Here is a 23,777-nt window from a genome sequence, read left to right as displayed (position 1 = left end):
TATAAATAATCATATAAATTCATTTTATATAAATAATTAATGCACAACAATAGATAGTTAATATATGCATTTATCTATTGGCTAATTCAATAAACAAATACTTTAATATAAATGCAAATTTTATTGAAGTAGAAAACTAAATAAAGAGAATTTCAAGGAATGTGCCATATGACACAACCTCCTACTCTCCAACATGAGTTTCTACTTTTATATATATAAATATTGATATTATTTTGTGCTTACACAATTTCTATATAATTCATCGAACAAATATTCATGCTACATATGCACATTATTCAAATCAAATGCAGATGAAGAGAAAATGGTATTGCAAAATTGTTTATTATAGCCCATTTACATATCTTTGGCATTCCCTTAATCCATTTAAAATTACAGCTTTCAAAAAACACGACATAATTTAATATCTCCCAATCATACAAATATCTTTTAATTCAGTATTATAATGCATTGTAATCCAATTCTTAATCTAAATATACAAAAATAAATCAAAATGTGAATAAATTTAAAAACTAACATTAAATCATTTTCCAAAATAACATCATTAATAACATTAAAGAAGTTAGAGGAAACTTTGTAGTTATTTTTAAGTATGAGAGTGTATAACAATTATAATGGGGTAAATTAATTTGTAAGTCAATAGATCTATTCTCCATGAAATTTCTCCATCTTCTAATATCAGCTATAATTAGAATTTTTATTTTCTCAAATTTCCGTGTTCCAATATTTGTTGTAATTGGTGGTTTGAAGTTTTGATCACAACACATCAATCCCGCAGCTATAATAGACACACACATACATAAACCTTTTTTTTTCATGAATATATATATTATTAACTTTATGAACCTCTCATTCCAATTTACTTACATATTAACATAATAAATAAGTGGCTAAAGGAAACCCAAAATATGGGCCAACTCAAGATACGGTAGCCTAATTGATGTAAGCCTATCTTTTCCTTGTATCATAGTGAGAGAGTCAATCTTCCTATTAAAAAGAAATCCTCTGAACTTTGAAGCTGGACCAAAAGAAAGTCAATAAACTAGCCAAAATTTTATTAACAATGTGGAGGGTTCCTTCCACTACTATCTTTCCTAACTAAATTGCACTCCTAAGCATACAACAAAGGCTTATACGGTAGCAACAGGGCATGAAGTGATTTGCTTGACCCAAGCTTTAATAAGTTTTCCCTTCCAATCACAGTCACACCAGCTTTCTTAATTTAGCACGCAAAGATAGGACAGCAACAACCATCTCAATCTAATTTAGACGACCTAATTTAGCACGCAAACTTTCAGGCTTGTACCACAATGAGAAATCAGTTCCTTTGCTCTTCAATTTCTCTGTTGCAGGTCCAATTCTCTCCAAAAGCTGCATTTCAGAAGATTAAAAAATCTAAGCAATTTAAGAAAACTAGGCAGACCCAAGTGAAAGTTGCAAGTCAATTATGATATGCAACATCAGATACCCAACTGAAAAATAGTCTTAGATTCTTCAAGTTGAATCCCCTCAGAATATGAAAATAAGGTTTTTTATTTTTATTTTTATTTTTATTTTTTTAATGAGTAAAATGAATTCTTTAAAAAGAGCATAAAAGGAGAGCAGCCCAAGTACATGGAAGTCATACAAATGAACACTGGGGGGTGCGGGGAGAGAACCCTACAAATTTAACATCTAAAATTCATATTATAAATCAAATAAACCTGAAGAGGTAACTGTCCTAGCAGTTTGCTCCCATATGTGTAAAGATCACAAGAATAAAACTTCACCTATATTATCATGAGTTTGCGGCCGTCAAAAATACATGTTACTTTCTCTCCAAATACTCTACATTGAACTGAGACAAATGAATAGCCCCCCAGATTTTGAACTGGACCTTTTTTCCGAAGAGCTTTTTCCAACAATTTAGCACTTAAATAGTGAGAGTGCTCAAATAGTTGTTAGGGTGTTAATTGCATTTAACCCTAGTTGTTAATCAAATCAAGTAAGAGACAATTTCTAAACAGCAATGGATTTGGTTTTATGTTGTCATTATTAAATCATGACTTTTTAGATCTGGCCATAAATAAATCATATGACTTTTTAATCAGTCATGTGACCACTGCAAGACAGATTTAAAATCATCAGATTAGATCTTAATTGATGGTTGTAATCATGTCTTTGCTAGGCCAAAATTTTAGCAAATGTTTGTGGCTTTTTTCTCTCCATTTCACTTCAGGATTGAGTTTGGTTGCTCTTACTGATTTAAAAACTTGAACTAGCTCTTAGATTTCCGTTCTTAAATCATTTTTATTCTTCAAGTCATATACGAATTGCATCAATAAAATTTATTCCATGTCAGCACCAAGATAACTAACAAAAAGATGTTGATATTCACTAGATGATTGTGGGGGTGAAAAGCAGCAATAACTAACCTTTTCATGCAGTGCACCATTGGATACTAAAATAGATCTATCAAACACAGAACTTTCCACCATCCATGCGAGTAACTGTGCCACCAGCTTCTTCAACTATCTGCAATAAAAGGCATGAAACAAATTCACCAAATAAGCAAAAGATGAATTTGGAACAATTTGATTCCTTCAAACAAATAATACCTTTGGAGAAGACTTAGAATGAAATCCCGATGAAGCATACATAAATAAGCAAAAGATGAATTCGGAACAATTTGATTCCTTCAAACAAATAATACCTTTGGAGAAGACTAAGAATGAAAATCCCAATGAAGCATACATAATCGATTTGTGTCTACATTTTGGTAAGCCACCATGCCCAACACCCTGTTTGCATGTTGAAATGGGAAATTGTATCTCTTGTCAACGGATCATATAGTAGTACTCAAACAGTGCGCCCCCTATTTGTGTGAACAGAACACAAATGAGCACACGGAGAATATGGTAGAACTGGTATAATTTCTAAAGAATATTTAAAGCCCAATTATATTAGGAGTCTAAGCTTTGTGCAAATTATAGCTCAAGATCAGTTGAGGTCTTAGAGGGAAAAAATGAAGTTGAAATAAAGATTTCATTGTCTATGGTTAAATCACCAACCAAAAAGGTAAAAGGATATTATTTGTTATTTCACCAATTTCATAACAAAGGTAGATCATGCATATCTATCAAAACAAACAGTGAAAATTATACACTACCAAAGCAACAGCAGCCATATCCCATGGCTTTAGACGATACTCCCAATATGATTCTGCAATCCCCAAAGCTACATGGCACACGTCAACTGCAGCGGCCCCGAGCCTCCTTACACCCTAAACATAAAATTCAGCAAAATGAAACACTAAGAGGAGACAAAGGCATGAAACAAATCACTTGGAAAAAAGATTATAAAATTAAATTAATGAATAAATATAAATAAAAAAAGCTGGTACACGGCTGACATCAGTGAAATGTTTAAATAAATCTAGGTTGGTAGGCCATGGATCATTATGTTCATACCCAAACCCAGTCACCAGAAGGAATCGCTCCACCTTAAAACATGTGGACAAAAGTGAGCATAACTACCCTTAAGAAAATCATTAAGTGTTTTGTTAGTACTAATCAATTTTACCACATGAAGTCAAAAAAATTCTGTCGTTAACATCTCATTATAAGATCAGAAGCAACATAATGAAAATTTTAGAGGCAAATGGCATAGGAACACTGCTAAAGAGAGAAAAATTGTCAAGGTATGTAAGGCCCATGCCTCAGCAAGTCCCTTGATCCCAGATATCCTCAGAAAATGGCTATCATAATATTAACGATAACTATTCAATGCATCACTTTTATCCTGTGTCACACCAGTATTACACAAATCAGAGAGTATGTGCCCATGTGGCTATAGCCATCTACTTAAATAAAAAAAATTACATATAGATATATTACCATAGATATCCATTAATAAACTTTTTTTATTTATAAGTATCCATTGATAAATGATCACTCACCAGATCAGTTTCAATGAAATGAATTTTTTGGCCATTTCAGAATGCTCCCCCACCTATCATAATGGAGATCAATTTTCCAACCACTAATATATAGTTGACTTAAGAGAATAAAGAGAAGCAAACTGTAGAATGTCAGAGTTTCTTACCAGCAGTTGCAGAAAATATGTGGGTGTTCCAACACATAGGGCCCCAACAAACTCTACCTGAAATTAATACCCACATTAACCTTCCTTTTCATTTCAATAATTAAGCAAAAAGTATATTACAGCTTGTCTTCTACAAATAATAAAGGCTTATTACTATTGCCTCTCTTTTTTCCCCCTCCTGTAAATGTAAATCCTACGTGAACAAAGATTTTGAAGACAGAAGGTCCTTTCATGATTAAACCTTTTTCCTCATCTGCTGGTGCTTTATAACTATGATTCAATTTCTCATGAAAATACATCACTAGTATGGATGCATACTATTTCTCATGCAATCTTAATTTTTATTAAACTAGTCCACCATTGAGAGGCTACAGTAGATGCCATAATATGAAACAAGAGAAATTTGCTTTGCTTGTAATTTGGTCATTGTTCACCGTTAAAATGATGATCACCACTGTCATTGCAATCTCAGTTTTATTCATAATTTTCAGGACTGGGAGATAAGGGACCAAATTCTCTCATGAAACTGCTATACTTACATATTAATTTTGTTGGTGGACCAGGTCGTATGAGATGGAGACCTACTAGTAATGGCAAGTTTAGTGTTTGACTGTATTATGAATGACCACGAGATACCAAGGGACTTCATCCTGAACTAATCTAGAAAGCTCATCCATAACCAACACAAAGAGATATGGACTCAACATTAATCCTTGATGTAAACCAATTGTGATAAGAAACTCACTTGTGATGCCTGCACTTGTTCTTACACCAGTTACAGTTTTTTTTTTTTTTTTTTGTAAGTGAATAAAGATTTTGTTGAGGAGAAGACTACTTGATAACAATGCTTTGAACTGTGACCCTGAATATACTTTAGAGAAACTCCTTTATTTTCTAAAACATATAACTTTGACACTTTATTGCATGATATTATTCTAATAAATTGCAAAGAGCCTTGTAGCTCAACCGGTTGACATTTCTTTGTATTTCTAACAAGAGATCTAGGATTCAAATCTCCCCATCCCCAACAGGATTCTATGCATCTTCATCCCTAACTTCTCAAAATTCCTCAACAAACCCTACCAAAGATTTCCTTTAGGCCAGTGAAGTATCACTAGGAAAAGTCTAGGATCACGTATTGGATCATACTATCATGTGGGGTCCTGTTAACAGATGCCTTTAAGACAATTGTTAATAAACCAACACTACTTTTATAGGAAATATAAAAAGCCGTCAAAAAAATTAATTACTTTTTCTTTTCCCATAAAAATTTTCAAAAAACATATCTTAAACAGTGCCCATAGGACATCCATTAATTTTTCCCTATCATGTATTACTTATCAATTTCACTTGATATTGCAAACCTTTGGGAATAAACATTTTATTCTAATAGCATCAGCAAACAGAGATACTCATTAATGAATTTGCAGCCAATAACCTGATATGAAGTCATGCAAATAACAAATCATAAACAATTTAAATTAGTGATCAATGCCACAGCAGCTGCGGCAGGATTCCCTCGAAACAAAACTCCAACATAAACTGCAAAGCTAGGATAACAATGTGCAAAGTTCGTTGTCCCATCTATAAGGATATAAGACATCAGCTAACCTATATGGTGAAAGCAGCTTACTTCTATAAACGGTAACTGAACATATAAAGAAAATTAAAGGTCAAGCACATGTAAGACACTAAGTAATACATATGAATAGGTGGAGTACATCTGACAGAGTCCATAATGACAGAATCAGTCCTGCAGATAAGTCATTTCAAGATGTAACTCCTATATTCCACTTTACTCATATAATTAAATAAAAAACAAGAAGTCAAATAAAAGCTCAATTTTGCTTTCATTTACATATGTTTAATAAAATTCTGCACTTTGGGGCTCCTATTTTATGTAATTAAGCCCAGAAAGTCCAAGGTATATGTTATCAACAAAGTTTAACATCATTGGAGCTCCCACTGCCCTCTATTAATTTAACTGGATCTAATGCAGAATTTGAGCTGCAGGGTAGGCAAGTGATGCAAGGAGTGAGAAGACAATGTCATTTTAACTTTGTTTTATTTAATTTTAGAAGTCAATTTTTTTTTTCCTTTTTACTACTGGTCTAATTAAGTTATAAGTACTGTATTTTATTTCTTCGAGTCAAGGATATTTTTGTAATTCAATAATTTGGCTTGACCTAGGACAATTAGGATTAGGGTTTAGTCTTAATAGTCTAGATAAGCATGCTATTGTACTTGTATGAACTTATGAAGACAAGTTTATGATGAATTTGAGTTTAGTTGGAATTTTTTGAATGGCTTGTAGCTAATTCCTAGGTTTATTTTATTTTATTTTATTTTTTTCCTGTAAATTTCTTCAAAAAAATTTGCATTACATCAAGTTTGGTATCAAGCTCGTTGTTCGGCATCAGCAAGAGATTGTTATATCCATCCTATTCTTTCATATCAATCTAATTTCAGAAGATACAGATTCAAAATTCAAGAAAGTGATCCATATGGGGAGGGTTATTTCCTCTAAATATGGGGAGGGTAAAGGGGGTTGGAGTACTAAAGTTTGTAGGAGGGCTCATGGCTGTGGTTTGTGGCGTAGTATTAGCGAAGGATGAGAGAGCTTTTCTAAGCATTTCTCTTTTGTAGTGGGTGATGGTACCCAAATCCTCTTCTGGCATGATAGATGGGTTGGGGCTGATGCCCTTAAAATCCTTTATCCTGAGTTATATGTGATTTCAGCTAATAAGGAAGCTTGTATCTCTGAGGTATTATGTCATCAGGAGGGGGGAAATGTTAGAACCTAGAACTTGAGATTTTATAGGGAATTCCAAGACTGGGAGTTAGCTGCATCTTTCTCTCTACTTGCTTTTATTCAAGCTCATCTTCCACAAGGAGTAGGCAGCGACACTTTGAGTTGGGGCCTTAATGGAAACCGTAAGTTTGATGCTTGTTCTTTTTATAACAAGTTATGGAAGACTCCTAACTGTATTTTCCCTTGGAAGGGCATTTGGAAAGCAAAGGTTCCCAAAAGGGTGGCTTTTTTCTTGTGGATGGCTGCTCGTGACCGCATTCTTACTTTGGATAATCTAGGGGTCACCCTTTCGCGAATCGGTGTTGCATGTGCTGCTGCAGTTGGGAATCTGTGGATCATCTCCTTATTCATTGTCCTGTAGTATACTCTTTATGGGCTACTTATGCTTCCAACTTTCGGTATTCAATGGGTCTTGCTTGGCTCTGTGGGGGGGTTATTACCTTGTTGGAGTTACTGGCTTGGGAAACATAATTCAGATATTTGGAATTTAATTCCAAGCTATTTGATGTGGACTATTTGGTTGGAACGTAATCATCGTTTCTTCGAAGATTCTGAGAAAACGTTGGTTGAGTTAAAAAGACTTGTGCTAGCGTAGACTTTTTTATTGGTCTAGGTGTTGGGGTTTTACAAATTGCTTCTCTTCTACAGATTTTTCTTCTCTTAGACCAGGCTCCTAATTCCTTCTATTCTGTTTACTGTTTATGCTTTTCTGTGTTCATCATCATGAACACCCTGTATGTTTCTTTCTTATTTCATTAATAATAGATCTCATATTACCTATCAAAAAAATATATATATATATATATATATATCTACAAAATAACATGTTCCAATATATAGGACCAAATCCTGCTAAGTTTATTTTATTTTAACCTAAAAAGTTGCAAATCAAATTAACATTTATAACTGGTCAATAAAAACTAGCTTAACTCACTTCAGCCTTGACCCCAATTAAATTTTAATTTGATCTGCAAATTTTTAGGATCAACTACATATATTCTTTTCCGTCATTCTAAAATCATACTCTTTGTCACCTCCCTATTTAACATGTGCTCTTAAGCATTTCTACCTATGTTATACTAGACCCCTTTTACCTCTTTTCACTCCATCTACTTCAATTAAATCACTCTTTCTTTTGTTTTTCATGGTGCATTAATCGGTCTCCATTTTTTTTTAAAAGAATGATTTTATTAAAAAGAGACTGCTTCATACGCAAAAGGCACAAAGTAGACTAAATAATTACTACAACAACAACAACAACAACAAAAAAAGAAAAAGAAAAAAGGAATTACATACAAAAAAGACAATGACTCGAAACACCAGCATAGAATCTCTATTCATAAAACCCCTAGCTCGAGACCAAACCATTTTATGCCTATCTATCATCATTTCCTCAATAGAACCACCCCTACATTACCCCCGCCCCCCCCCCCCCACAACACACACACACACACAAAACAAAAACAAAAAAACCTTATGCACCGTGTAACTATTATTCCCAAGAAAAGTGTATAAAAAAAGACAAACCTAAAGGATCGATGCACCAAAGGTAATCAAATGAAGTATCTCCTATAATTCTTCCCTCCTCCCCAAGAATGAAGTGATTGTCAAAATTCTTTTTAGCGACTTCTAAAATAGCAGCCTCACTCATTTTATCAGTCCAGCAAGTAAATTTTGTAATCATGTGAAATTTTGTTGGCCAAAATTAATCCTTTATTATGTAACGGAAAACCAAGCAGATGTAATTCCAAAATCTTAAAACAATAAATCGATGTAAGTAGTTATATATAGAGCATTGAGTCAGAATGGTCAAAAACTTCCAATATCTCAAATAACATATATGGAACATTAAAAACTGACATCTTTAACTTATCAATGAACGTTTCTGTATCACAGAGAGGTAGGGAGGGAGGCAGAGAGAAGGAAAAGGAGATTGACAGAAGGAAATTTTCTCAAAAACATCTCTCTACCTTGAAAGGATGTGAATATATTTGTGAAAAAGCAAACTCAAGGTAAGGACAAATACTTGTATCTTACCACAGCAAGAATTCTTTTCTCTTAAATATATCAAGAAAACTGACGGAAAGCAATCAAGTTCTTTGTATTTTTCATTAACATTTAACAGACTAAAAAAAAAAATCTTTCTGTGTTTTCATGCAAAGAATAAATTTTCTTAAGATTATAATCGTATAACGAGAAGTTATTTGAAACATAACAACATAGACCAATTGCAAGAAAATTACAAAAAGATAAGTTACAAAAAAGGTCCTTACTCAGTCACCAAGTCAGTAAGTCCTATATATGTAATATTTCGAGGCTTATTAACAGCTTCAATCACAACCTGGAAAGAAAAGAAAAGAAAAGACAGATGTCAGCAACCACAGTGAGATAATTGATGAGTTATAGGCCACATATTTGTAATAACCCTATAATAAACTGAAACAACTAGCAATCTAGTAAAATACTACGTCATTTGGAGCAAACTACACAGGATGGACGTTTTCCTCTAGACATTCTTCGACAAAGTCAGTCATACTTCTTCATCTAAAATCGATTCTCCATGGCCATTTGAAATCAATTTAACTCTAGCATTCTTCATGTTTTTTTTTTAGGTTACGTGACTGAAGAATCTATAATTATAAACTTTAGTTTTCAGATCTGTTAGAATTAGTAAGGACTAGCATAAAACAACAACAACCAAGCCACAGTCCCAAAGTTCTAGGGTCAGCTACAGATCCTCAACAGAGACTAGTCAAGGTCAGCCACATGAATTCTTTTTCACCTTTCTATTCTATCTAAAGTGATACTCTTTGTTATTTCCTTAATTGACTTTTTTTTTTTAAAATACTTCTGTTAATTCTATTTTTTGTCTTCCTCTACCTTTTCCATTCTCTTAACTCAAATTAACTCACTCTTTCTCCTTGGTGCATTAATCGTTCACCTTTGAACATAATCAAACTTTCTCAAGCAACTGTCTTTTTATCAATAGGGCCACTCCTAAGCAAATTTCCTAATTTCAAATCCTATCTTTCCTTATATTTTCACTTATCCATCTTAACATTCTCCTCTTAGCTACTAATAACCAACTTAGATAGGGCTAGGAAATTTAGTTCTCACTTAGACTCATAGAATACTACTATATGTGCATGGACCCTTTTACCAAAAGACAAGCCCACTCAGCCGCAAATGGTAGCTGAATAAAGCCAAGTTTTGTAAGCTTTAAGCTTCTTATAGACTGAAGGCAAGTAAAAAATCTTCCATCACCTAACCAAAATAAATCTCTATTGAAACTAGCATTCACAATGAGATCAAATACTAAACATCATGCCCTAAATGGCCAAATCAACTAGATAATCACATGGATAAATTTCAAAGATCATTAACAGCACACTTTTCCAATAAATAAAAATTATAATAAAATAAAACAATCTGCATTTAAACCAGGGAAGGGGGAGAAAAATTAAAATACCATCTGGGTACTTCTTATAACAAAAGAATGTTAGCACAAACTAAGAGCAAGAGATTAAACGTCAGCACCAATCTTAGCAGCAATCTCCACCACTTGAATGAGCTGGCTAGGTGGAATTGGTCCAGTTGATTGGGCACCAATCTTTGGGGTACTGTTTCTGGTTGGGAATTTCAGATAACACAGCCTTAGTGCACTTCTCTTGTGGGTTTGATCCTCAAAAATTGAGTCCCACCAAACCCATGATGGAATTTTTTGGTGAAATCCTAGTGCGGACACCACATTATAGCACATTTGTGGAGATTATCTCTATCATTTATGCTGTTTTTACTTGTGTTTATCTTTAGTATTGGATTAGTATTTGAGATAGTTTAGGATTTTTTTAGGAGAGCTTATCCTTATCATTGTGATTCCTGGAAGCTACATATAAAGCTCCAGATGATTTCTTTTGTATTTTCAGACTATGATTATTATTATTCAGATTATTTGCAAGGTTTTCATTATGTTTGTTTGGTAGTGAATCCAAACACCTTAGGTGGGAAGCTACTGTGGGACTAATCTAGGTGGGAAGCCTAGGTTGTCCTGCATCAACTTGGAATGGAAGACGTTGGTTTGGTTGAAATTGTGGTGGAACTGATCTGGGTGTTGGAGAAAACCTGAGAGGAATGCTAGTGGAGAAGACCAAGGACCTGAGTCACCTGACCATTTGAATTTGAATGGAAATTGAATTCCAAGTTCCAAGCTTTTGGGTGCTCTTTTTAATGCTTACTTCACTCACTTAAATAAAACCATCTCATCGCATTATATTGAATATTTATGCACCTAAGCATGAGCTACAATCTGATGAGTTATATTTATGTACCTTGAGATATTTATGTACCTAGGCATGAGTTATATTTATGTACCTTGAGACGCATATATATTTGATGGTAGGACATACATTCCAGATCCCTCTGTCCCAATCTGGGATAGCCTTTCGGCAATTCTCTGGCCAACTTCCATGTTTCCATGGATCCTACAAGCACCAAGAAGTGCTTCCAAAATCACTGAATCGGGTTTTACGGGCATGTTTTGGATGAGAGCTTCAGCTTCAGAAATTTGTCCTGCTCTCCCAAGGAGATCAACCATACAAGTATAATGACAAACCAAAGGGGTAATTCCATAATCTTTGCTCATGGAATTAAAATAGGCCCAACCTTTATCCACAAACCCTGCATGGCCACAAGCGCAAAGAACCCCAAGAAAACTGATTTCATTGGGAAAAACCCCTGAGGCTTTCATTTGTTCAAAAATCGCAATCACCTCTATACCTAGTCCATTCTGTGCACAGCCACATAAAACTGCATTCCATGTGACTATGTCTCGGTCAGGCGTCTCTTCAAAGGCACAAAGACCATCCAGACTCCCACACTTAAAATACATTGTTATAAGAGCATTACAAACAGACAAACAAGAATTAATTCCAAGTTTGTATATTAGGGAATGGATTTGTTCCCCAAGCTTGGCTGCACCAAGGCATGCACAAGCACCAAGGAGGCTGGTAACTGTTAGTTGGTTTGGACTCATTCCTCTAGCTAACATGTCAAGGAACAATTTAAAGGAAACATCTCCTTGACCTGCTTGCTCATAAGCTGAAATAATTGCAGTCCAAGAGACCACATCCCGTTTTGGCATCTTTTCAAAAACTTTCAAAGCATCATCCAACATGTAATTCTGTGAAAGCCTAGAAATGAGTGAGTTCCAAGAAACAACATCCCTCACCCTCATTGTACTAAAAACCTGTGTAACATCTCCCATACTTTTGCACTTTCCATACATGGAGATCAGTCCATTTCCTACAAAAGAATTGAATTGACACCTTGTTTTAATGGTAAGTGAGTGTATCTGTCTACCCACCTCAACATCTCCGATGTTTGAACAAGCAAAGAGAGCACTAGTAAAACTCGAATGACTTGGAACATTTCCTGATCTATGAAGCTCTGCAAACAACTCTAAAGCTTCTCTACTATGTCCATTCTGTACAAGCCCAGAAATCATGGCAGCCCATGAAGCAGCATTTTGCACAGGGATATGCAAAAAGATATCTTTTGCTTCTTCAATCATTCCATTCTGTGCATACGCAGCAACCATAGCATTCCGCATAACCACATTGGGGTTAGGAATCTCATCAAATACATGTCTGGCTTCATATATCATCCCCCTTTGAGCATATGCAGTTATAACAGTCGCTCGTGTAGCAACACCCTTTACTGGATCCCTCTCATAAAATGCAATTGCATTGTCCAAACTATGACATTGTGCAAATGCTGAAATCATTGTGGTCCATGAGTACTCATTCCTTTCTGGCATCATCTCAAAAAACTTAACTGCATAATCCAAACTACCAATCCTGGTATAAGCATCCAAAATTGCAGTCCCCACAACCACATCTCCCTCATACCCTGTCTTGATTGCTAGTGTCCTCAAAGTTTCAACCAACTCTAAATCATTCAACCTCATTACCGCTGATAAGGCCACAACCAACACCGCCTGGTCCGGTCTCACCCCACTTCTCACCATCATCAAAAACACACCCCACGCTTCTCCATACTCACTTATCTCAATGAACCCAGATACCATAACCATCCAAGACACCGAATTCCTCTCCCCCATTTCCTCAAATAACTCATATGCCTCCCTTGTCCTACCACAATGGCAATAGCCAGTAATCATTGAATTCCATGACACAACATTTCTCTCAGGCATAACATCAAACAATTCTCGAGCACTCCTCATATCACTATTCTGCACATAGGCACTAATCATAGCATTCCAAGAAACCACATTCCGCTCAGGCATTGCCTCAAAGAGCACTCGGGCCTCATCAACGAGCCCGAATTTGGAATACCCAGTTAACAAAATAGTCCAGGTTCTCACATTCTTGCCTTGAAATGCATTGAAGAGTGTTTGTGCCTCATGTAAGAGACCATTTTGGGTGTACCCAGAAATCATGGAGTTCCACGAACCCGGGTCTCGGTGAGGCATTGAATCGAATAGGTGGCGTGCCTCGGTGACACGGCCAAGTTTGGAGAGGTCTAAGATGCTTTTGTTGCATTGAAAAAGATGGGTTTTTTGGAGAGGAGAAAGTGTAGAGAAAGAGCGGAAGTGAAAGAAACGACGTATTATCATTGAACATAGTGGGAGTTGTTGGAACCAATGATAAGATCTCTTAGACCAAGTTTCTTTGAAAAGTCCAGAATACGTTCACTGCAATGGCCTCAATGTCATAGAGGAGCATCCCAAACAACGCTGCTATGCATTACCCTTGAGAATCCCAAACCAAAATTTGATGAGCTTATCAAACTAATGAAATTCCAGTACCGCTCACAAGCAACTAGTCCACCACCTAAAAAAATTTTGGAAAAAAAAAAAACTCATTCAATTGCATATAAAGAAACAATGATATTGTCAAAATGCATAACTGACCACATTTAATATGGTTAATTCTCAACATTGCAATGGATATAACACATGCAAATCTAACAACTCAAATCTCCAAGTTGCATAGTTAGCAAGAATATATACCGATGGAAATATTCCAAAGTGAAACATAGTATAATTAAAAGAACTAGATATACATATTGCATTAGTGCTTGTCCTTTGCATATATAAATGGTGTTTATCTAGAAGCTACTTAAGCATGCGATTAAGCAACTCATATTCACAGGCATTGCTAATAAGCAACTCATATTCACCAAGAATAAAGAGGCACTTGTTTAAACATGATCGCACTAAAATAATGAAATTCTATAGCTGTAAGGAGAACAGTCGGTCAAAGGTTTGATGATTGTAAAGACAAATTTTCAGACTATGCTCCAATAATATAGGAGAAAGAGATCCGTAAATATTCCAGGCATACCAAGACCTAAAAAGGGGGCAGTAAATCTAAAGGCATGAGATTAAATAACAAAACCATGCTGTAGGTGGACCCATATAAGACTTCCTGAAAACTCTAATAATGCTGCCTCAAAAAATGAGTCAATATACTATCAGGGTGGCATTTAGCCATACATTCAAATTCAGTTTAGATCCTATGAAGGAACAATTGTGGCAGGATATACAAGAACTTTGAGGGAGAGATCCAGCTAATCTTGCACTAGCGCTTAGGTTTGCTATATGTCTTCCTAAAGATAAACATAATGGAATCACCTCCCAACCAACTAGATCAAGCCAGATGAATTCAGATGAAATACCAAAACCATGTTATAGCCTTATAGGTAGACAGACAATAGCACTGGAGACCGCCAGGTAGACAAATCAAATTTGAAATGCCAGTAAAAAATATAGAATAAGGAAGCTCTACTCATTCTGCAAACATCTATGGAAGAATAAAAGAAAATAAAACAACCTGCAAACATCTATGGAAGAATAAAAGAAAATAAAACAACGAATGCTGCCTTCCTAATAAAGCCATCCCAGAACTTTGAAGAAATAATAAGAAACAAAATCTTTGGAAAAAAAAAAATGTACCTTAAGTGTAAGCTAATTCCTACATGGAGCTTAGCCTTTTTCTTTACTCACAGAGCGACTCAAGCTATCACAAACAGCAGGAAGTTCTTTGACCAGAACTCTGTTAAGTGATACAAATTGGACCAAAATAACTGATCGTTCATATAAAAATTGAATTAATTAAGTAAATAGATAAAAAGTTGTAATTATTTAATTAAATAAATATAATAAGAGAGGATAGCACCACCAATATGAACAAAGGATACAGATCAATTTGACTCTCTAGATGCAAATTCCTAAGGCTTTAAATTATATATACCTGTGTGTACAACAAAAAAGATAACCTTTCTCAGCATCAAAATTCCAATTTTGAGAAAATGGGCTAAAAAATGTTCTATTGTTATTATTATTGATAGGGAAATTACACTTTACCACCCTAAATTATATCCCAAATTACACTTTGCATCATAAACTTTCAAAATGCTTGGTTAGCACCCTAAACTATATCCTGTGTTACACTTTGCACCCCACTGTTATTTTTGCAGTTATCTTGGATAGCATCATGTGAAAAGGCCCAATTGCCCCCTCTTCTCAATCCCTTAAAAACAAATGAGATATTATACTTTACCACCCCAAACTATACTTCCAATACACATAAACTATACTCTCAATTACAAATTGCACCCTAAACTTTGGTTTTCCCATCAAAGTAAAGAAATATAAAGAACATGTTTTCCTATCAAAAAATAATAATAAAAGCTTTGGTTTCCCAACCAAGATAACAGCAGAATTAACAATGAGCGTAACACAGGTTATAGTTTAGGGTGCTAACCATGCATTTTGAAAGTTTAGGGTGCAAGGTGTAATTTTGAATATAGTTTAGGGTGATAAAGTGTAATGACACCTTCTTATTATTATTATGAAAGCTCAACCACCCTTTTACACATTCTTGAAATCCTGGCAGTTTTTTCTCATTATTAGTGTTATTGTAACCAATGTTATGTAGTTATGAATACCGTTCTGGATCCGTTTCGGTTTATCTAATGGAAAGTAATAGTTCGGTGCCGGTCTTTAACGTCAAAGAACTAAATATCAAATAATACAAATCAATTTGGTATCAAGTCTTTAAAATCAATATCACATCACACAATAAGAAGATTTATAACAAGTCATTACTCATTACAAGTCCATAACAAGCCAACAAGGTCTATAACAGAATATTACACCTCCTCATCATCATTTACCAAAAAAAAAAAAAATTCAAATTCATCATAAAAAGAAATTCCACAGGAACTACCAAGACCCATTGGAAAATTTGTCAAGCCTTGTTCATTGTTGTTGTCGTTGTCAATAGTTTCAAGGTTCAAAATAATTATGAAATAAAATTCAATCAAATGCAGTAGCTAAAATTTAATTTAAGTTTGCTACACTGAATGACTGAACAAACAAACCATACCACCAAAAAAAAAAAAAAAAAAAAACCCAAATGAACAGTTAATCACTACTCAAAATCTCAGATAGCATAAATCACATATCTGAACTCTTAAGTCTTAAACACAAATCATATTGCAAAAATCATTATTAAAAAAAAAAAAAAGAAGAAGAAGAAAGAGAGAAAGAATAGAGTGATACCTGAGATGGGCGGAAAACCGAAGCAATGGGCTGAGGAAGGCAGCGGCAGAGAAGAGAGGAAAACGAGAGTGAGACTGTGAGAGACAGAGAGCTTAGAGCGCGAGAGGTTCAGACTGAAGTTAAAGAATTTGGCTACGTTTGTTTGGTGAGAAGAGAGTTTTTTTTTTTTTTCACCCTTCGACCAAGAAAATATTTTAATTCTCTCATTTTTTGTTTGGTTAAGTGTGAAAAATTTGAGGAATGAAAATATAAATTTAAATAAATTTACTTATATATCTTTTTTAAAGAATAATATTCAATTAAAATAAAAAAATGTGACAAATAACCAAAAAAAATCACCTAAATTTATTAAAAAAATAAAAATCAAGTCCTAAAAAAATTACATCTAGTTAATAAAAACAAATAAATAAAAAGAAGAGAAACGCCCTGGACTAGGCCCTAAAAAATCAAAAGTATAAAAACAAAAAACAAAAAACAACTAGACTAAGTCTATGTACACATGGGTATTTTTGTTAATTACGACAAAAATACATTTTCACTAGTTTTCTCTCTATTTTTGGGAGAAAACATTTTGGGAGGTCTAGGAAGAAAACACATAGGTTTTACTATTTATTTTTCTTCTTCCCTGTCCAACTAAACATACTCCAAAACAGTCTTTTTTCCTATTTTTTCTTCAAAGTTTTCCATCTACCCTATTTCACCTCCAAAAAAACATACCCTTAGAGAATAGAGGGGGATAATCAAATGTGAGGAGAAAATATTTTGTCCCAATAATTTTTTATCTTTAACTTTTCATTCAAATTAATTTAAAAAAAAATTCTCAAAAAAAATTCATAAAAATTTATGTCTAAAATGGAAAACGCATCCTTTATGTTCACCAAAATTTATTTTAGTTCTCTAACTTTGCTTTTGTTCATTTTAGTTCTTTAATTTTCAAGTTTATTCAATTAAGGTTTTTCCATTTATATGTGGTTAATTATCCAATTTTTAAAAAATTTCTTCAAATTTTTTAAATTGAAAAAATTCAATCAATGTTTGAAAAATATTTTCCAGATTTTTTTTTCAAAAAAATTTTAAATAAGGTTGACAAAAAGACTTTAATTGAATAAATCTGAAATTTAGAGAACTAAAATAAACGAAAGCAAAATTAAAGGACTAAAATGAATTCTGAAAAAAACTTAAATGGTTAGTTTTGCATTTTGGCCAATTTATTTTTATACCCTTAAAAAAAATTTACTCTTTGTGTGAAATTACATTTATATCCTTATTTCTTTATAGATTAAAATGATAAAAGTATAAATACATTCAATTTCTTTCATGTCTCTTCTTCTTTACACTCAAACACGTATTTTCTTTTTCTTCTCTTTTATTTTTTCTTTCTCTTTTTTTATATTTTTCTCTTCTCTTCGCTCTAACAAAACATAGTCTTAGATTCTTTTTAGAAGGGAGGGGATAAAACGACATAGTTTAAGCTTTTTTTTAAAAGCCAAAATCCAGAATTGGCCAAATTTTTCATATGATAATTAGATAATATTTGTCATTGTAGTATATTTGGAGAAATTGTAACAATTTTTAAAATTCATTACATAAGAATTATATGTAAAATTTTGATTAAATTATATAATTATATATATAATGTAATATGATAATCAGAAAATTGGATGATATTTGTCATTGTAGTATGCCTAGAGAAATTGTAACAATTTTAAAATTCATTACATCATAATTATACGTAAAATTGTGATTGCATTTTATGTATTATAGGTTAACAAAGAATTATAAGTAATGGAGAAAAATTTTATTAATCTATATATATATAAAGGATTTAGAAGAAAATGAAAAAAAAAAATTAGAAAAGCAAACAAAAGGATTTAGTAGTAAATGAATCTTTTTAATAAAAATTTTTAATGAGTCTCTTAGTTTTAAGAAGTGATAACGTGTCATCATAGTGTGTTTGAAGAGTTTACCAAAAAAAAAAAAAAATAGTGTGTTTGAAGAAATGGATATATGCCATCAATGTGTGGATCTTTCAGTTTGGGGGATCCAATTTTTATAATATTAATAATATATAATATAATAGATAATAGATGAGCTGGACAGAATAGAGAGATTTCATATATACAATCTGTTACTTCAACAGTAAATTTTTAAAAGTAATATTTCAATACTTCAAAACTATATTAAGGACCTGAATTGCTGCCAATAGTCTTATGGTTCAATAGCATTAACTGATTTTTTATTGTAAAAAAATTGGGGAAAAAAGAATACATTGAGAGATAGAGAGAGAGAGTATCGAATAACAACATACCCAAAAAATTACACTATGATTCGTTCTGCCAACTCACTTCTGCCCAATGGTACCAGATGCAAGTTCAGTGGTCCACAATTAAAATTGTATTAATAGATAGCTCTCAAACCGGCCATCTAAATTCTAAAAGAGACAAAAGCATCTTATCTTCCACTTGCGCAAAGTAACTCAAGATGCTCATCACCTCCTTTGAACACCACTCTTTCATCTTAACAATTCATAAGGAATATAAATACATATACGATGCTTGTCTAGAATAAAACTCTTTTTAGAAATGGAATGTACAATCTTTATCCTATTTTATTTTTATGTTATTTTGAAGTTCATCCATGCCTATATATAATAATATCTAAAAACTAAAGCATAGCATTTATTGTCCATCCAGCCTATTTCCTTCTATTTTGGCCTATTTCGGTCTATTACAATTTATTTCAGTCCAATTCGGTCCACTTAAGTAATGCTTTGGGAGGAAATGTTTGAGTAGAAAGAGGTAATACTCTATTAACAATTATGTCACATTCTCAGCATAAAGTTGGTATATTCTTAATCAATTTATATGTTGTTAAAGTCTTGTATTTTTTTTTTTTTCTTCTAATATAAGTAATGAATTTACATCTGTTTGTTCTTCAGGGGATAAGTAATACAATATTGTTAAAAAATGGGAGATAATTCATGCACACAGGAAGTGTACACAAAATACTCCTTAAAAATACACCCTCCCATTGTTACATGCAAAAAGAAAGAGAGACTAGGAGTTTAACAAGTGCATTGTTGCTTTTATTCTGACATATTCTCCTTTTAAAAGTTCTTATTCGGATCCTCTCTTAAAAACTAGCTAAAATCAAATTTTAAAGAATAATTTGACAATTGAAGTAAAAGTAGACTAAATTGAATTTTAACCTTAATAAAAATATATAAAAGATGTTAATTATAGCCAACTCAGATTACTAATTTGACCCAAACATGATATATATATAAGGAGTATTTTGCATGCAAGAATGTGACCATGAAGAGATGGGTATAGCACCATCACGAGAGGAGGCTTCAAATTCAGAGCAAATTCAACAAGACAAGTCCAGAGAAGTCCAAGTGAAGGGATCACGAGAGGAGGCTTCAAATTCAGAGCAAATTAAACAAGATAAGTTCAGAGAAGTCCAAGTGAAGGAGAAATCAACAGAAACACAGCCTAGTGCCACTGCCAACAAAGCCAAGGCAGTGGAGAATATTGGAGCAGCACCACTTGCACTTGCACATAACTGCGAAGCCATATTGAAAGATGCAGGCTCACCAGTTGACAACTCCTCCAAGGAGAGGCTGTATGAACAGCTCTATGCTGGAGTACTCTTAAACCAAAATACAAAGGCAAGTCCAATATTTATCACAGAAAAAGAAGATTTAATGGAACGTTTTCTAACGGATTGAAAAAGTTATATAAAAAGTTATACTCAGTGTACAAAACTGAATCTCGTTTCTGTGAGTTTTGGATAGAGTGCTTTGGTCAGCAAGTCTGTCTCAAATACTGTGATGTTTACTTCGATTGAAGAAAACTTCATCATATCTTCAATCAAGATAAATGGGTGAAACTAAAACCATAATCAACTTCTTGGTTTTGATTGTTATGTTTTTTTTTTTTTCTTTTTTTTTTTTTATTTTTGTGTGATATCTTATATGACTAGTACGCAGCACCCCTCCAACATACATGTAGAAGTCATGCATGCGGATTCCACATGCATGCAAGAGAGGAGCGACTTAGGAATGACAATTTTTCCTCGCCCCGCTTGACCCGCCCCTCCCCGCTTCGCCCCGTGCGAGTTTTCCCCGCCCCGCAAAGGTGGTGGGGCGGGGATGGGGCGAGATTTTAGACCCACACCACGGGGCGGGGCGGGGATGGGTTTACACTTTTTAGACCCACCCCGCCCCACCCTGCCCCATCCCCGCCCCGCCCCTCATTAATAAGGGTTAAATTGTAATTTTATTGTACCCTAAAACCCTACTATTTAAACAAAAATATCATCAACTTATTTTATTCTACCTAACGTGGCTCTACCTCTTTTTTCTCTCTAGCAAAGTTGGAAATAAGGTACCAATTTTAACTTCTTTTTTTTTTTTTTGTCTTTATTGGAAACAAATTTATATACTATTGAATTGATGATTTCATTCATGATTCATACGGTCTTTCTCAACTTACTTTTCATCATGAACATAATATAATTTTTTTTAATGAGTTACGGGTCTGTGGCTCTAAATATGTGTCTGTGTCATTGTTTTTGTAATTTTGTGTGGGCATTTGGCTGCTTAACAACACTGCTTCTTTAAGCTTGTTAAAATTTTATTTTATCATGTTATGAGATTTTTGTTGTGATATTGTCTTGTTAAACATTTAGATAATATTATTTAGTTTTTGCTAAAAATTAGTTTGATTTGATAGGATAAATTTATTTATAATTTCAAGTATATTTTTATTATTGAAACATGTCATTTTATTTGAAAAAATGGTAATAGTTGTAGGGAAAATTAACAAGAAATAAAGTTTTATGGTGTAGGGCGGGGCTTAGCGGGTCTTCGCGGGGCCTTAAGGGGCGGGGATGGGGCAAGAAATTTTCCCCGTCATGCGGGGCGGGGCGGGGATGAGGCAAGAAAAATCCATGCGGGGCGGGGGCGAAGATCTCATCCTTCGGCCCCGTCCCGCCCCATTGCCATCCCTACGTTACATATATCTGTTGTATAAGATACTTTTGGCAGTAGAGGTTTACCATCTTCCTCATTTTTATTGTTATTGTTGCAGAAGTATTGGATTGACAAGAAATCCAACAACGCCTTCTTCTTGTATGCAAGGAATCTGTCAATTACTTGGGCTACAGACACCCGTTACTGGCACTGGCCACGTCTTAAAGAAACGAGGTACCTGGTATTAATCTCTAGTCCTTGTCATATTTCTTTTATTCCCTTAAAACATTTTTTGGCTGGAACAGAAGGTAGATTAAGCCATATCCAAGCCAAAAATGCATGAAGCTGCTAGAAGTGATGATGTAGATCATTACACTGCAATGTTTAACCTAAACTCTAGAAGGCAATCTTTGTCCTAAATATAGATGTACGAGATAGAATTACTCATATATGTATTTCACAATTCAATTGCTAACTATATTACGGTCTGACACTGCAGTGATGTGTTGGTTGATGTCGCCGAACTATTAAACGTGTGTTGGCTAGAAGTCGGTGGAAAGTTTGAGACAAAGAAGCTCTCACCAGGAATCTTATATGAAGTAGCATTTGAGATAATGTTGAAAGATCCAGCTTATGGATGGGAAGTTCCAGTGAATTTCAGACTTACACTACCAAATGGAAACAGGCAAGAACACAAAGAAAATTTGATGAAAAAGCCAAGAGGGGAATGGATAGAGATCCCCGTAGGTGAGTTTGTAACATCACCAGAAAATACTGGAGAGATAGAATTCTCAATTTATGAATATGAAGGTGGGCAATGGAAGAGGGGGCTTGTCATCAAAGGTGTTGCCATTCGGCCCAAGTATTAGGTTCTAGAATAGTCAACAACATACGTGTTGGGAGATACTGTTCTCTGGATATCAACGTGAAAGCAGGAAATTAGCTAAAACAAAAAATAAATGTGAGGGCAAGAAGCAAGGTTACAATATGTAATGAATAACCCAAAAGATATTAATGGAAGAAATGCTTCACCTTTCAGTATAATACTCAAACTTAACATCCTGCTATCCTCATTGCACTTTTATTCCTCAATTGGTCAGCATAGACGATGCAAACTATTTCAAAACTTTCTTTCCCATAAAAGATATTAATTGTCAGCCGCCCTTCCCCATTGTTTAGAAGTGAAGACTTCAGAATCCAAAAAGTTCTACCACTTTGAAGTACCAACTTCATTTTTATGTAAACTTGGTAATGGACCAAAAATTGCGATCAAATGAGTTTACTTCCGTGTTTTCAAAAGATTAAATTCTACATGGAAGAAATAATATGAGTCCCATATCTAGATGGGAAGAGGAGTGGCAAGCAAAATGGAGTTTCATATTCAGCTCAACTCAACTAAGTAATATGGAGTTTCATGATCATACTGCAGCACAATCCAGTGATCCACTAGTAGTACCATAACGAATATTATCACTGGGACAATAAATTAACAATCCTAATATTTCTATGTAAAATTTCATTTGCAGAAGTATTGCGCAAGAACCATATATGCAAGCAATCGTGTAAACATGTTTTAAGTATCGAAGAAAACAGAACATCATGCTAAAAGAATGCTAATTATATATAGATGAGGGAAAATAGTATACATACAGTCACAAGCAAGCTCATTATGATAGGTACAAAAGTCTAAAAGTTACTAATACATGCTTACCGCTGATTCATAATACCATTAAGTAATACAAGGGCAATAAAAAGTGACAGACTAAACGTAATCGTTTCCTCCATCATCAGCATCTTCATGGAATCTTCACAGTCAACAGCATCATAGTCTCATTTTCATCCTTTCTTCTGTGTCCTTGAAAATTCAACAAAACTTTTTTTGTGGATTGCTTGCAGATCCCTGGCTCTATATCAAGATCAGGGAAATTGAACTCCTTTTTATTTCTCTTTTAATAGTTTTATTGATGAAATCTAGGAAAATTGATAAGTGAAAATATCATTAAAAGCATTGAAAGCAACCCAGCTATGCCGCAAGGACACAAACATTTGAATCCCTAATGTGGTGTTTTTTCTCCTTATTTAGTAACTCAAATCACTTGTCAATGATTAAATTGGGGGGGGGGGGGTGGGATACGTTGATCTGTAGCAAGAGACGTCTTATGTATCATGACCTGTGAGCTAGTAAACCAGTAGATATTGACTAAGAAAAAAAAAATGAAACCACATAATTGGGAGAATATAAAAATAACAATTCTGATTACAACAGAAAGGAGAAAGCACCTGAGCTGCAGCAATTTTTTTTA

At 34.0% G+C, this 23,777-nt stretch overlaps 2 protein-coding genes across 9 annotated transcripts; one reads left to right on the top strand and one right to left on the bottom strand.

The window, feature by feature from the left end:
* Window positions 1-1,037: 1,037 nt before the first annotated feature.
* On the bottom strand, window positions 1,038-16,684 carry LOC115968228 (pentatricopeptide repeat-containing protein At4g02750-like). 8 transcript variants are annotated; one of them, XM_031087556.1, is made up of 11 exons: window positions 16,500-16,684; window positions 15,134-15,186; window positions 14,889-14,974; window positions 11,285-13,764; window positions 9,187-9,254; window positions 4,102-4,158; window positions 3,956-4,008; window positions 3,167-3,280; window positions 2,711-2,872; window positions 2,433-2,532; window positions 1,038-1,389 (listed from the first exon to the last, which is right to left on the bottom strand). In XM_031087556.1, exons 4-5 carry the CDS (start codon window positions 13,545-13,547, stop codon window positions 9,244-9,246), a joined length of 2,274 nt encoding a protein of 757 aa, XP_030943416.1. In that variant the 5' UTR covers window positions 13,548-13,764; window positions 14,889-14,974; window positions 15,134-15,186; window positions 16,500-16,684; the 3' UTR covers window positions 1,038-1,389; window positions 2,433-2,532; window positions 2,711-2,872; window positions 3,167-3,280; window positions 3,956-4,008; window positions 4,102-4,158; window positions 9,187-9,243. The 8 variants fall into 8 exon arrangements, with proteins under 8 accessions (XP_030943416.1, XP_030943414.1, XP_030943413.1 ...); XM_031087554.1 differs by lacking the exon at window positions 15,134-15,186 and adding an exon at window positions 3,401-3,499 and having other exon boundaries at window positions 14,889-14,988; XM_031087553.1 differs by lacking the exon at window positions 15,134-15,186 and having other exon boundaries at window positions 14,889-14,988.
* A 3,110-nt stretch (window positions 16,685-19,794) lies between these two features.
* LOC115968227 (protein PHLOEM PROTEIN 2-LIKE A1-like) lies at window positions 19,795-22,526 on the top strand. The gene is made up of 3 exons (XM_031087552.1): window positions 19,795-20,169; window positions 21,593-21,708; window positions 21,974-22,526. Exons 1-3 carry the CDS (start codon window positions 19,798-19,800, stop codon window positions 22,341-22,343), a joined length of 858 nt encoding a protein of 285 aa, XP_030943412.1. The 5' UTR covers window positions 19,795-19,797; the 3' UTR covers window positions 22,344-22,526.
* The last annotated feature ends 1,251 nt before the right edge of the window (window positions 22,527-23,777 follow it).

This window comes from Quercus lobata, chromosome 11 (assembly GCF_001633185.2).
Source record: "Quercus lobata isolate SW786 chromosome 11, ValleyOak3.0 Primary Assembly, whole genome shotgun sequence".
NCBI classification, from domain to species: domain Eukaryota; kingdom Viridiplantae; phylum Streptophyta; class Magnoliopsida; order Fagales; family Fagaceae; genus Quercus; species Quercus lobata.
This window is presented reverse-complemented; position numbering and strand designations above follow the sequence as displayed.

Bases quoted from the DNA above. Each gene is read 5' to 3' on its own strand.
- LOC115968227 (XM_031087552.1), top strand. From the start codon at position 19,798: ATGCAAGAATGTGACCATGAAGAGATGGGTATAGCACCATCACGAGAG. The intron at 20,170-21,592 runs GCAAGTCCAATA...TTATTGTTGCAG, and splicing joins TCTTAAACCAAAATACAAAG to AAGTATTGGATTGACAAGAA. The intron at 21,709-21,973 runs GTACCTGGTATT...CTGACACTGCAG, and splicing joins CCACGTCTTAAAGAAACGAG to TGATGTGTTGGTTGATGTCG.
- LOC115968228 (XM_031087556.1), bottom strand. From the start codon at position 13,547: ATGATAATACGTCGTTTCTTTCACTTCCGCTCTTTCTCTACACTTTCT.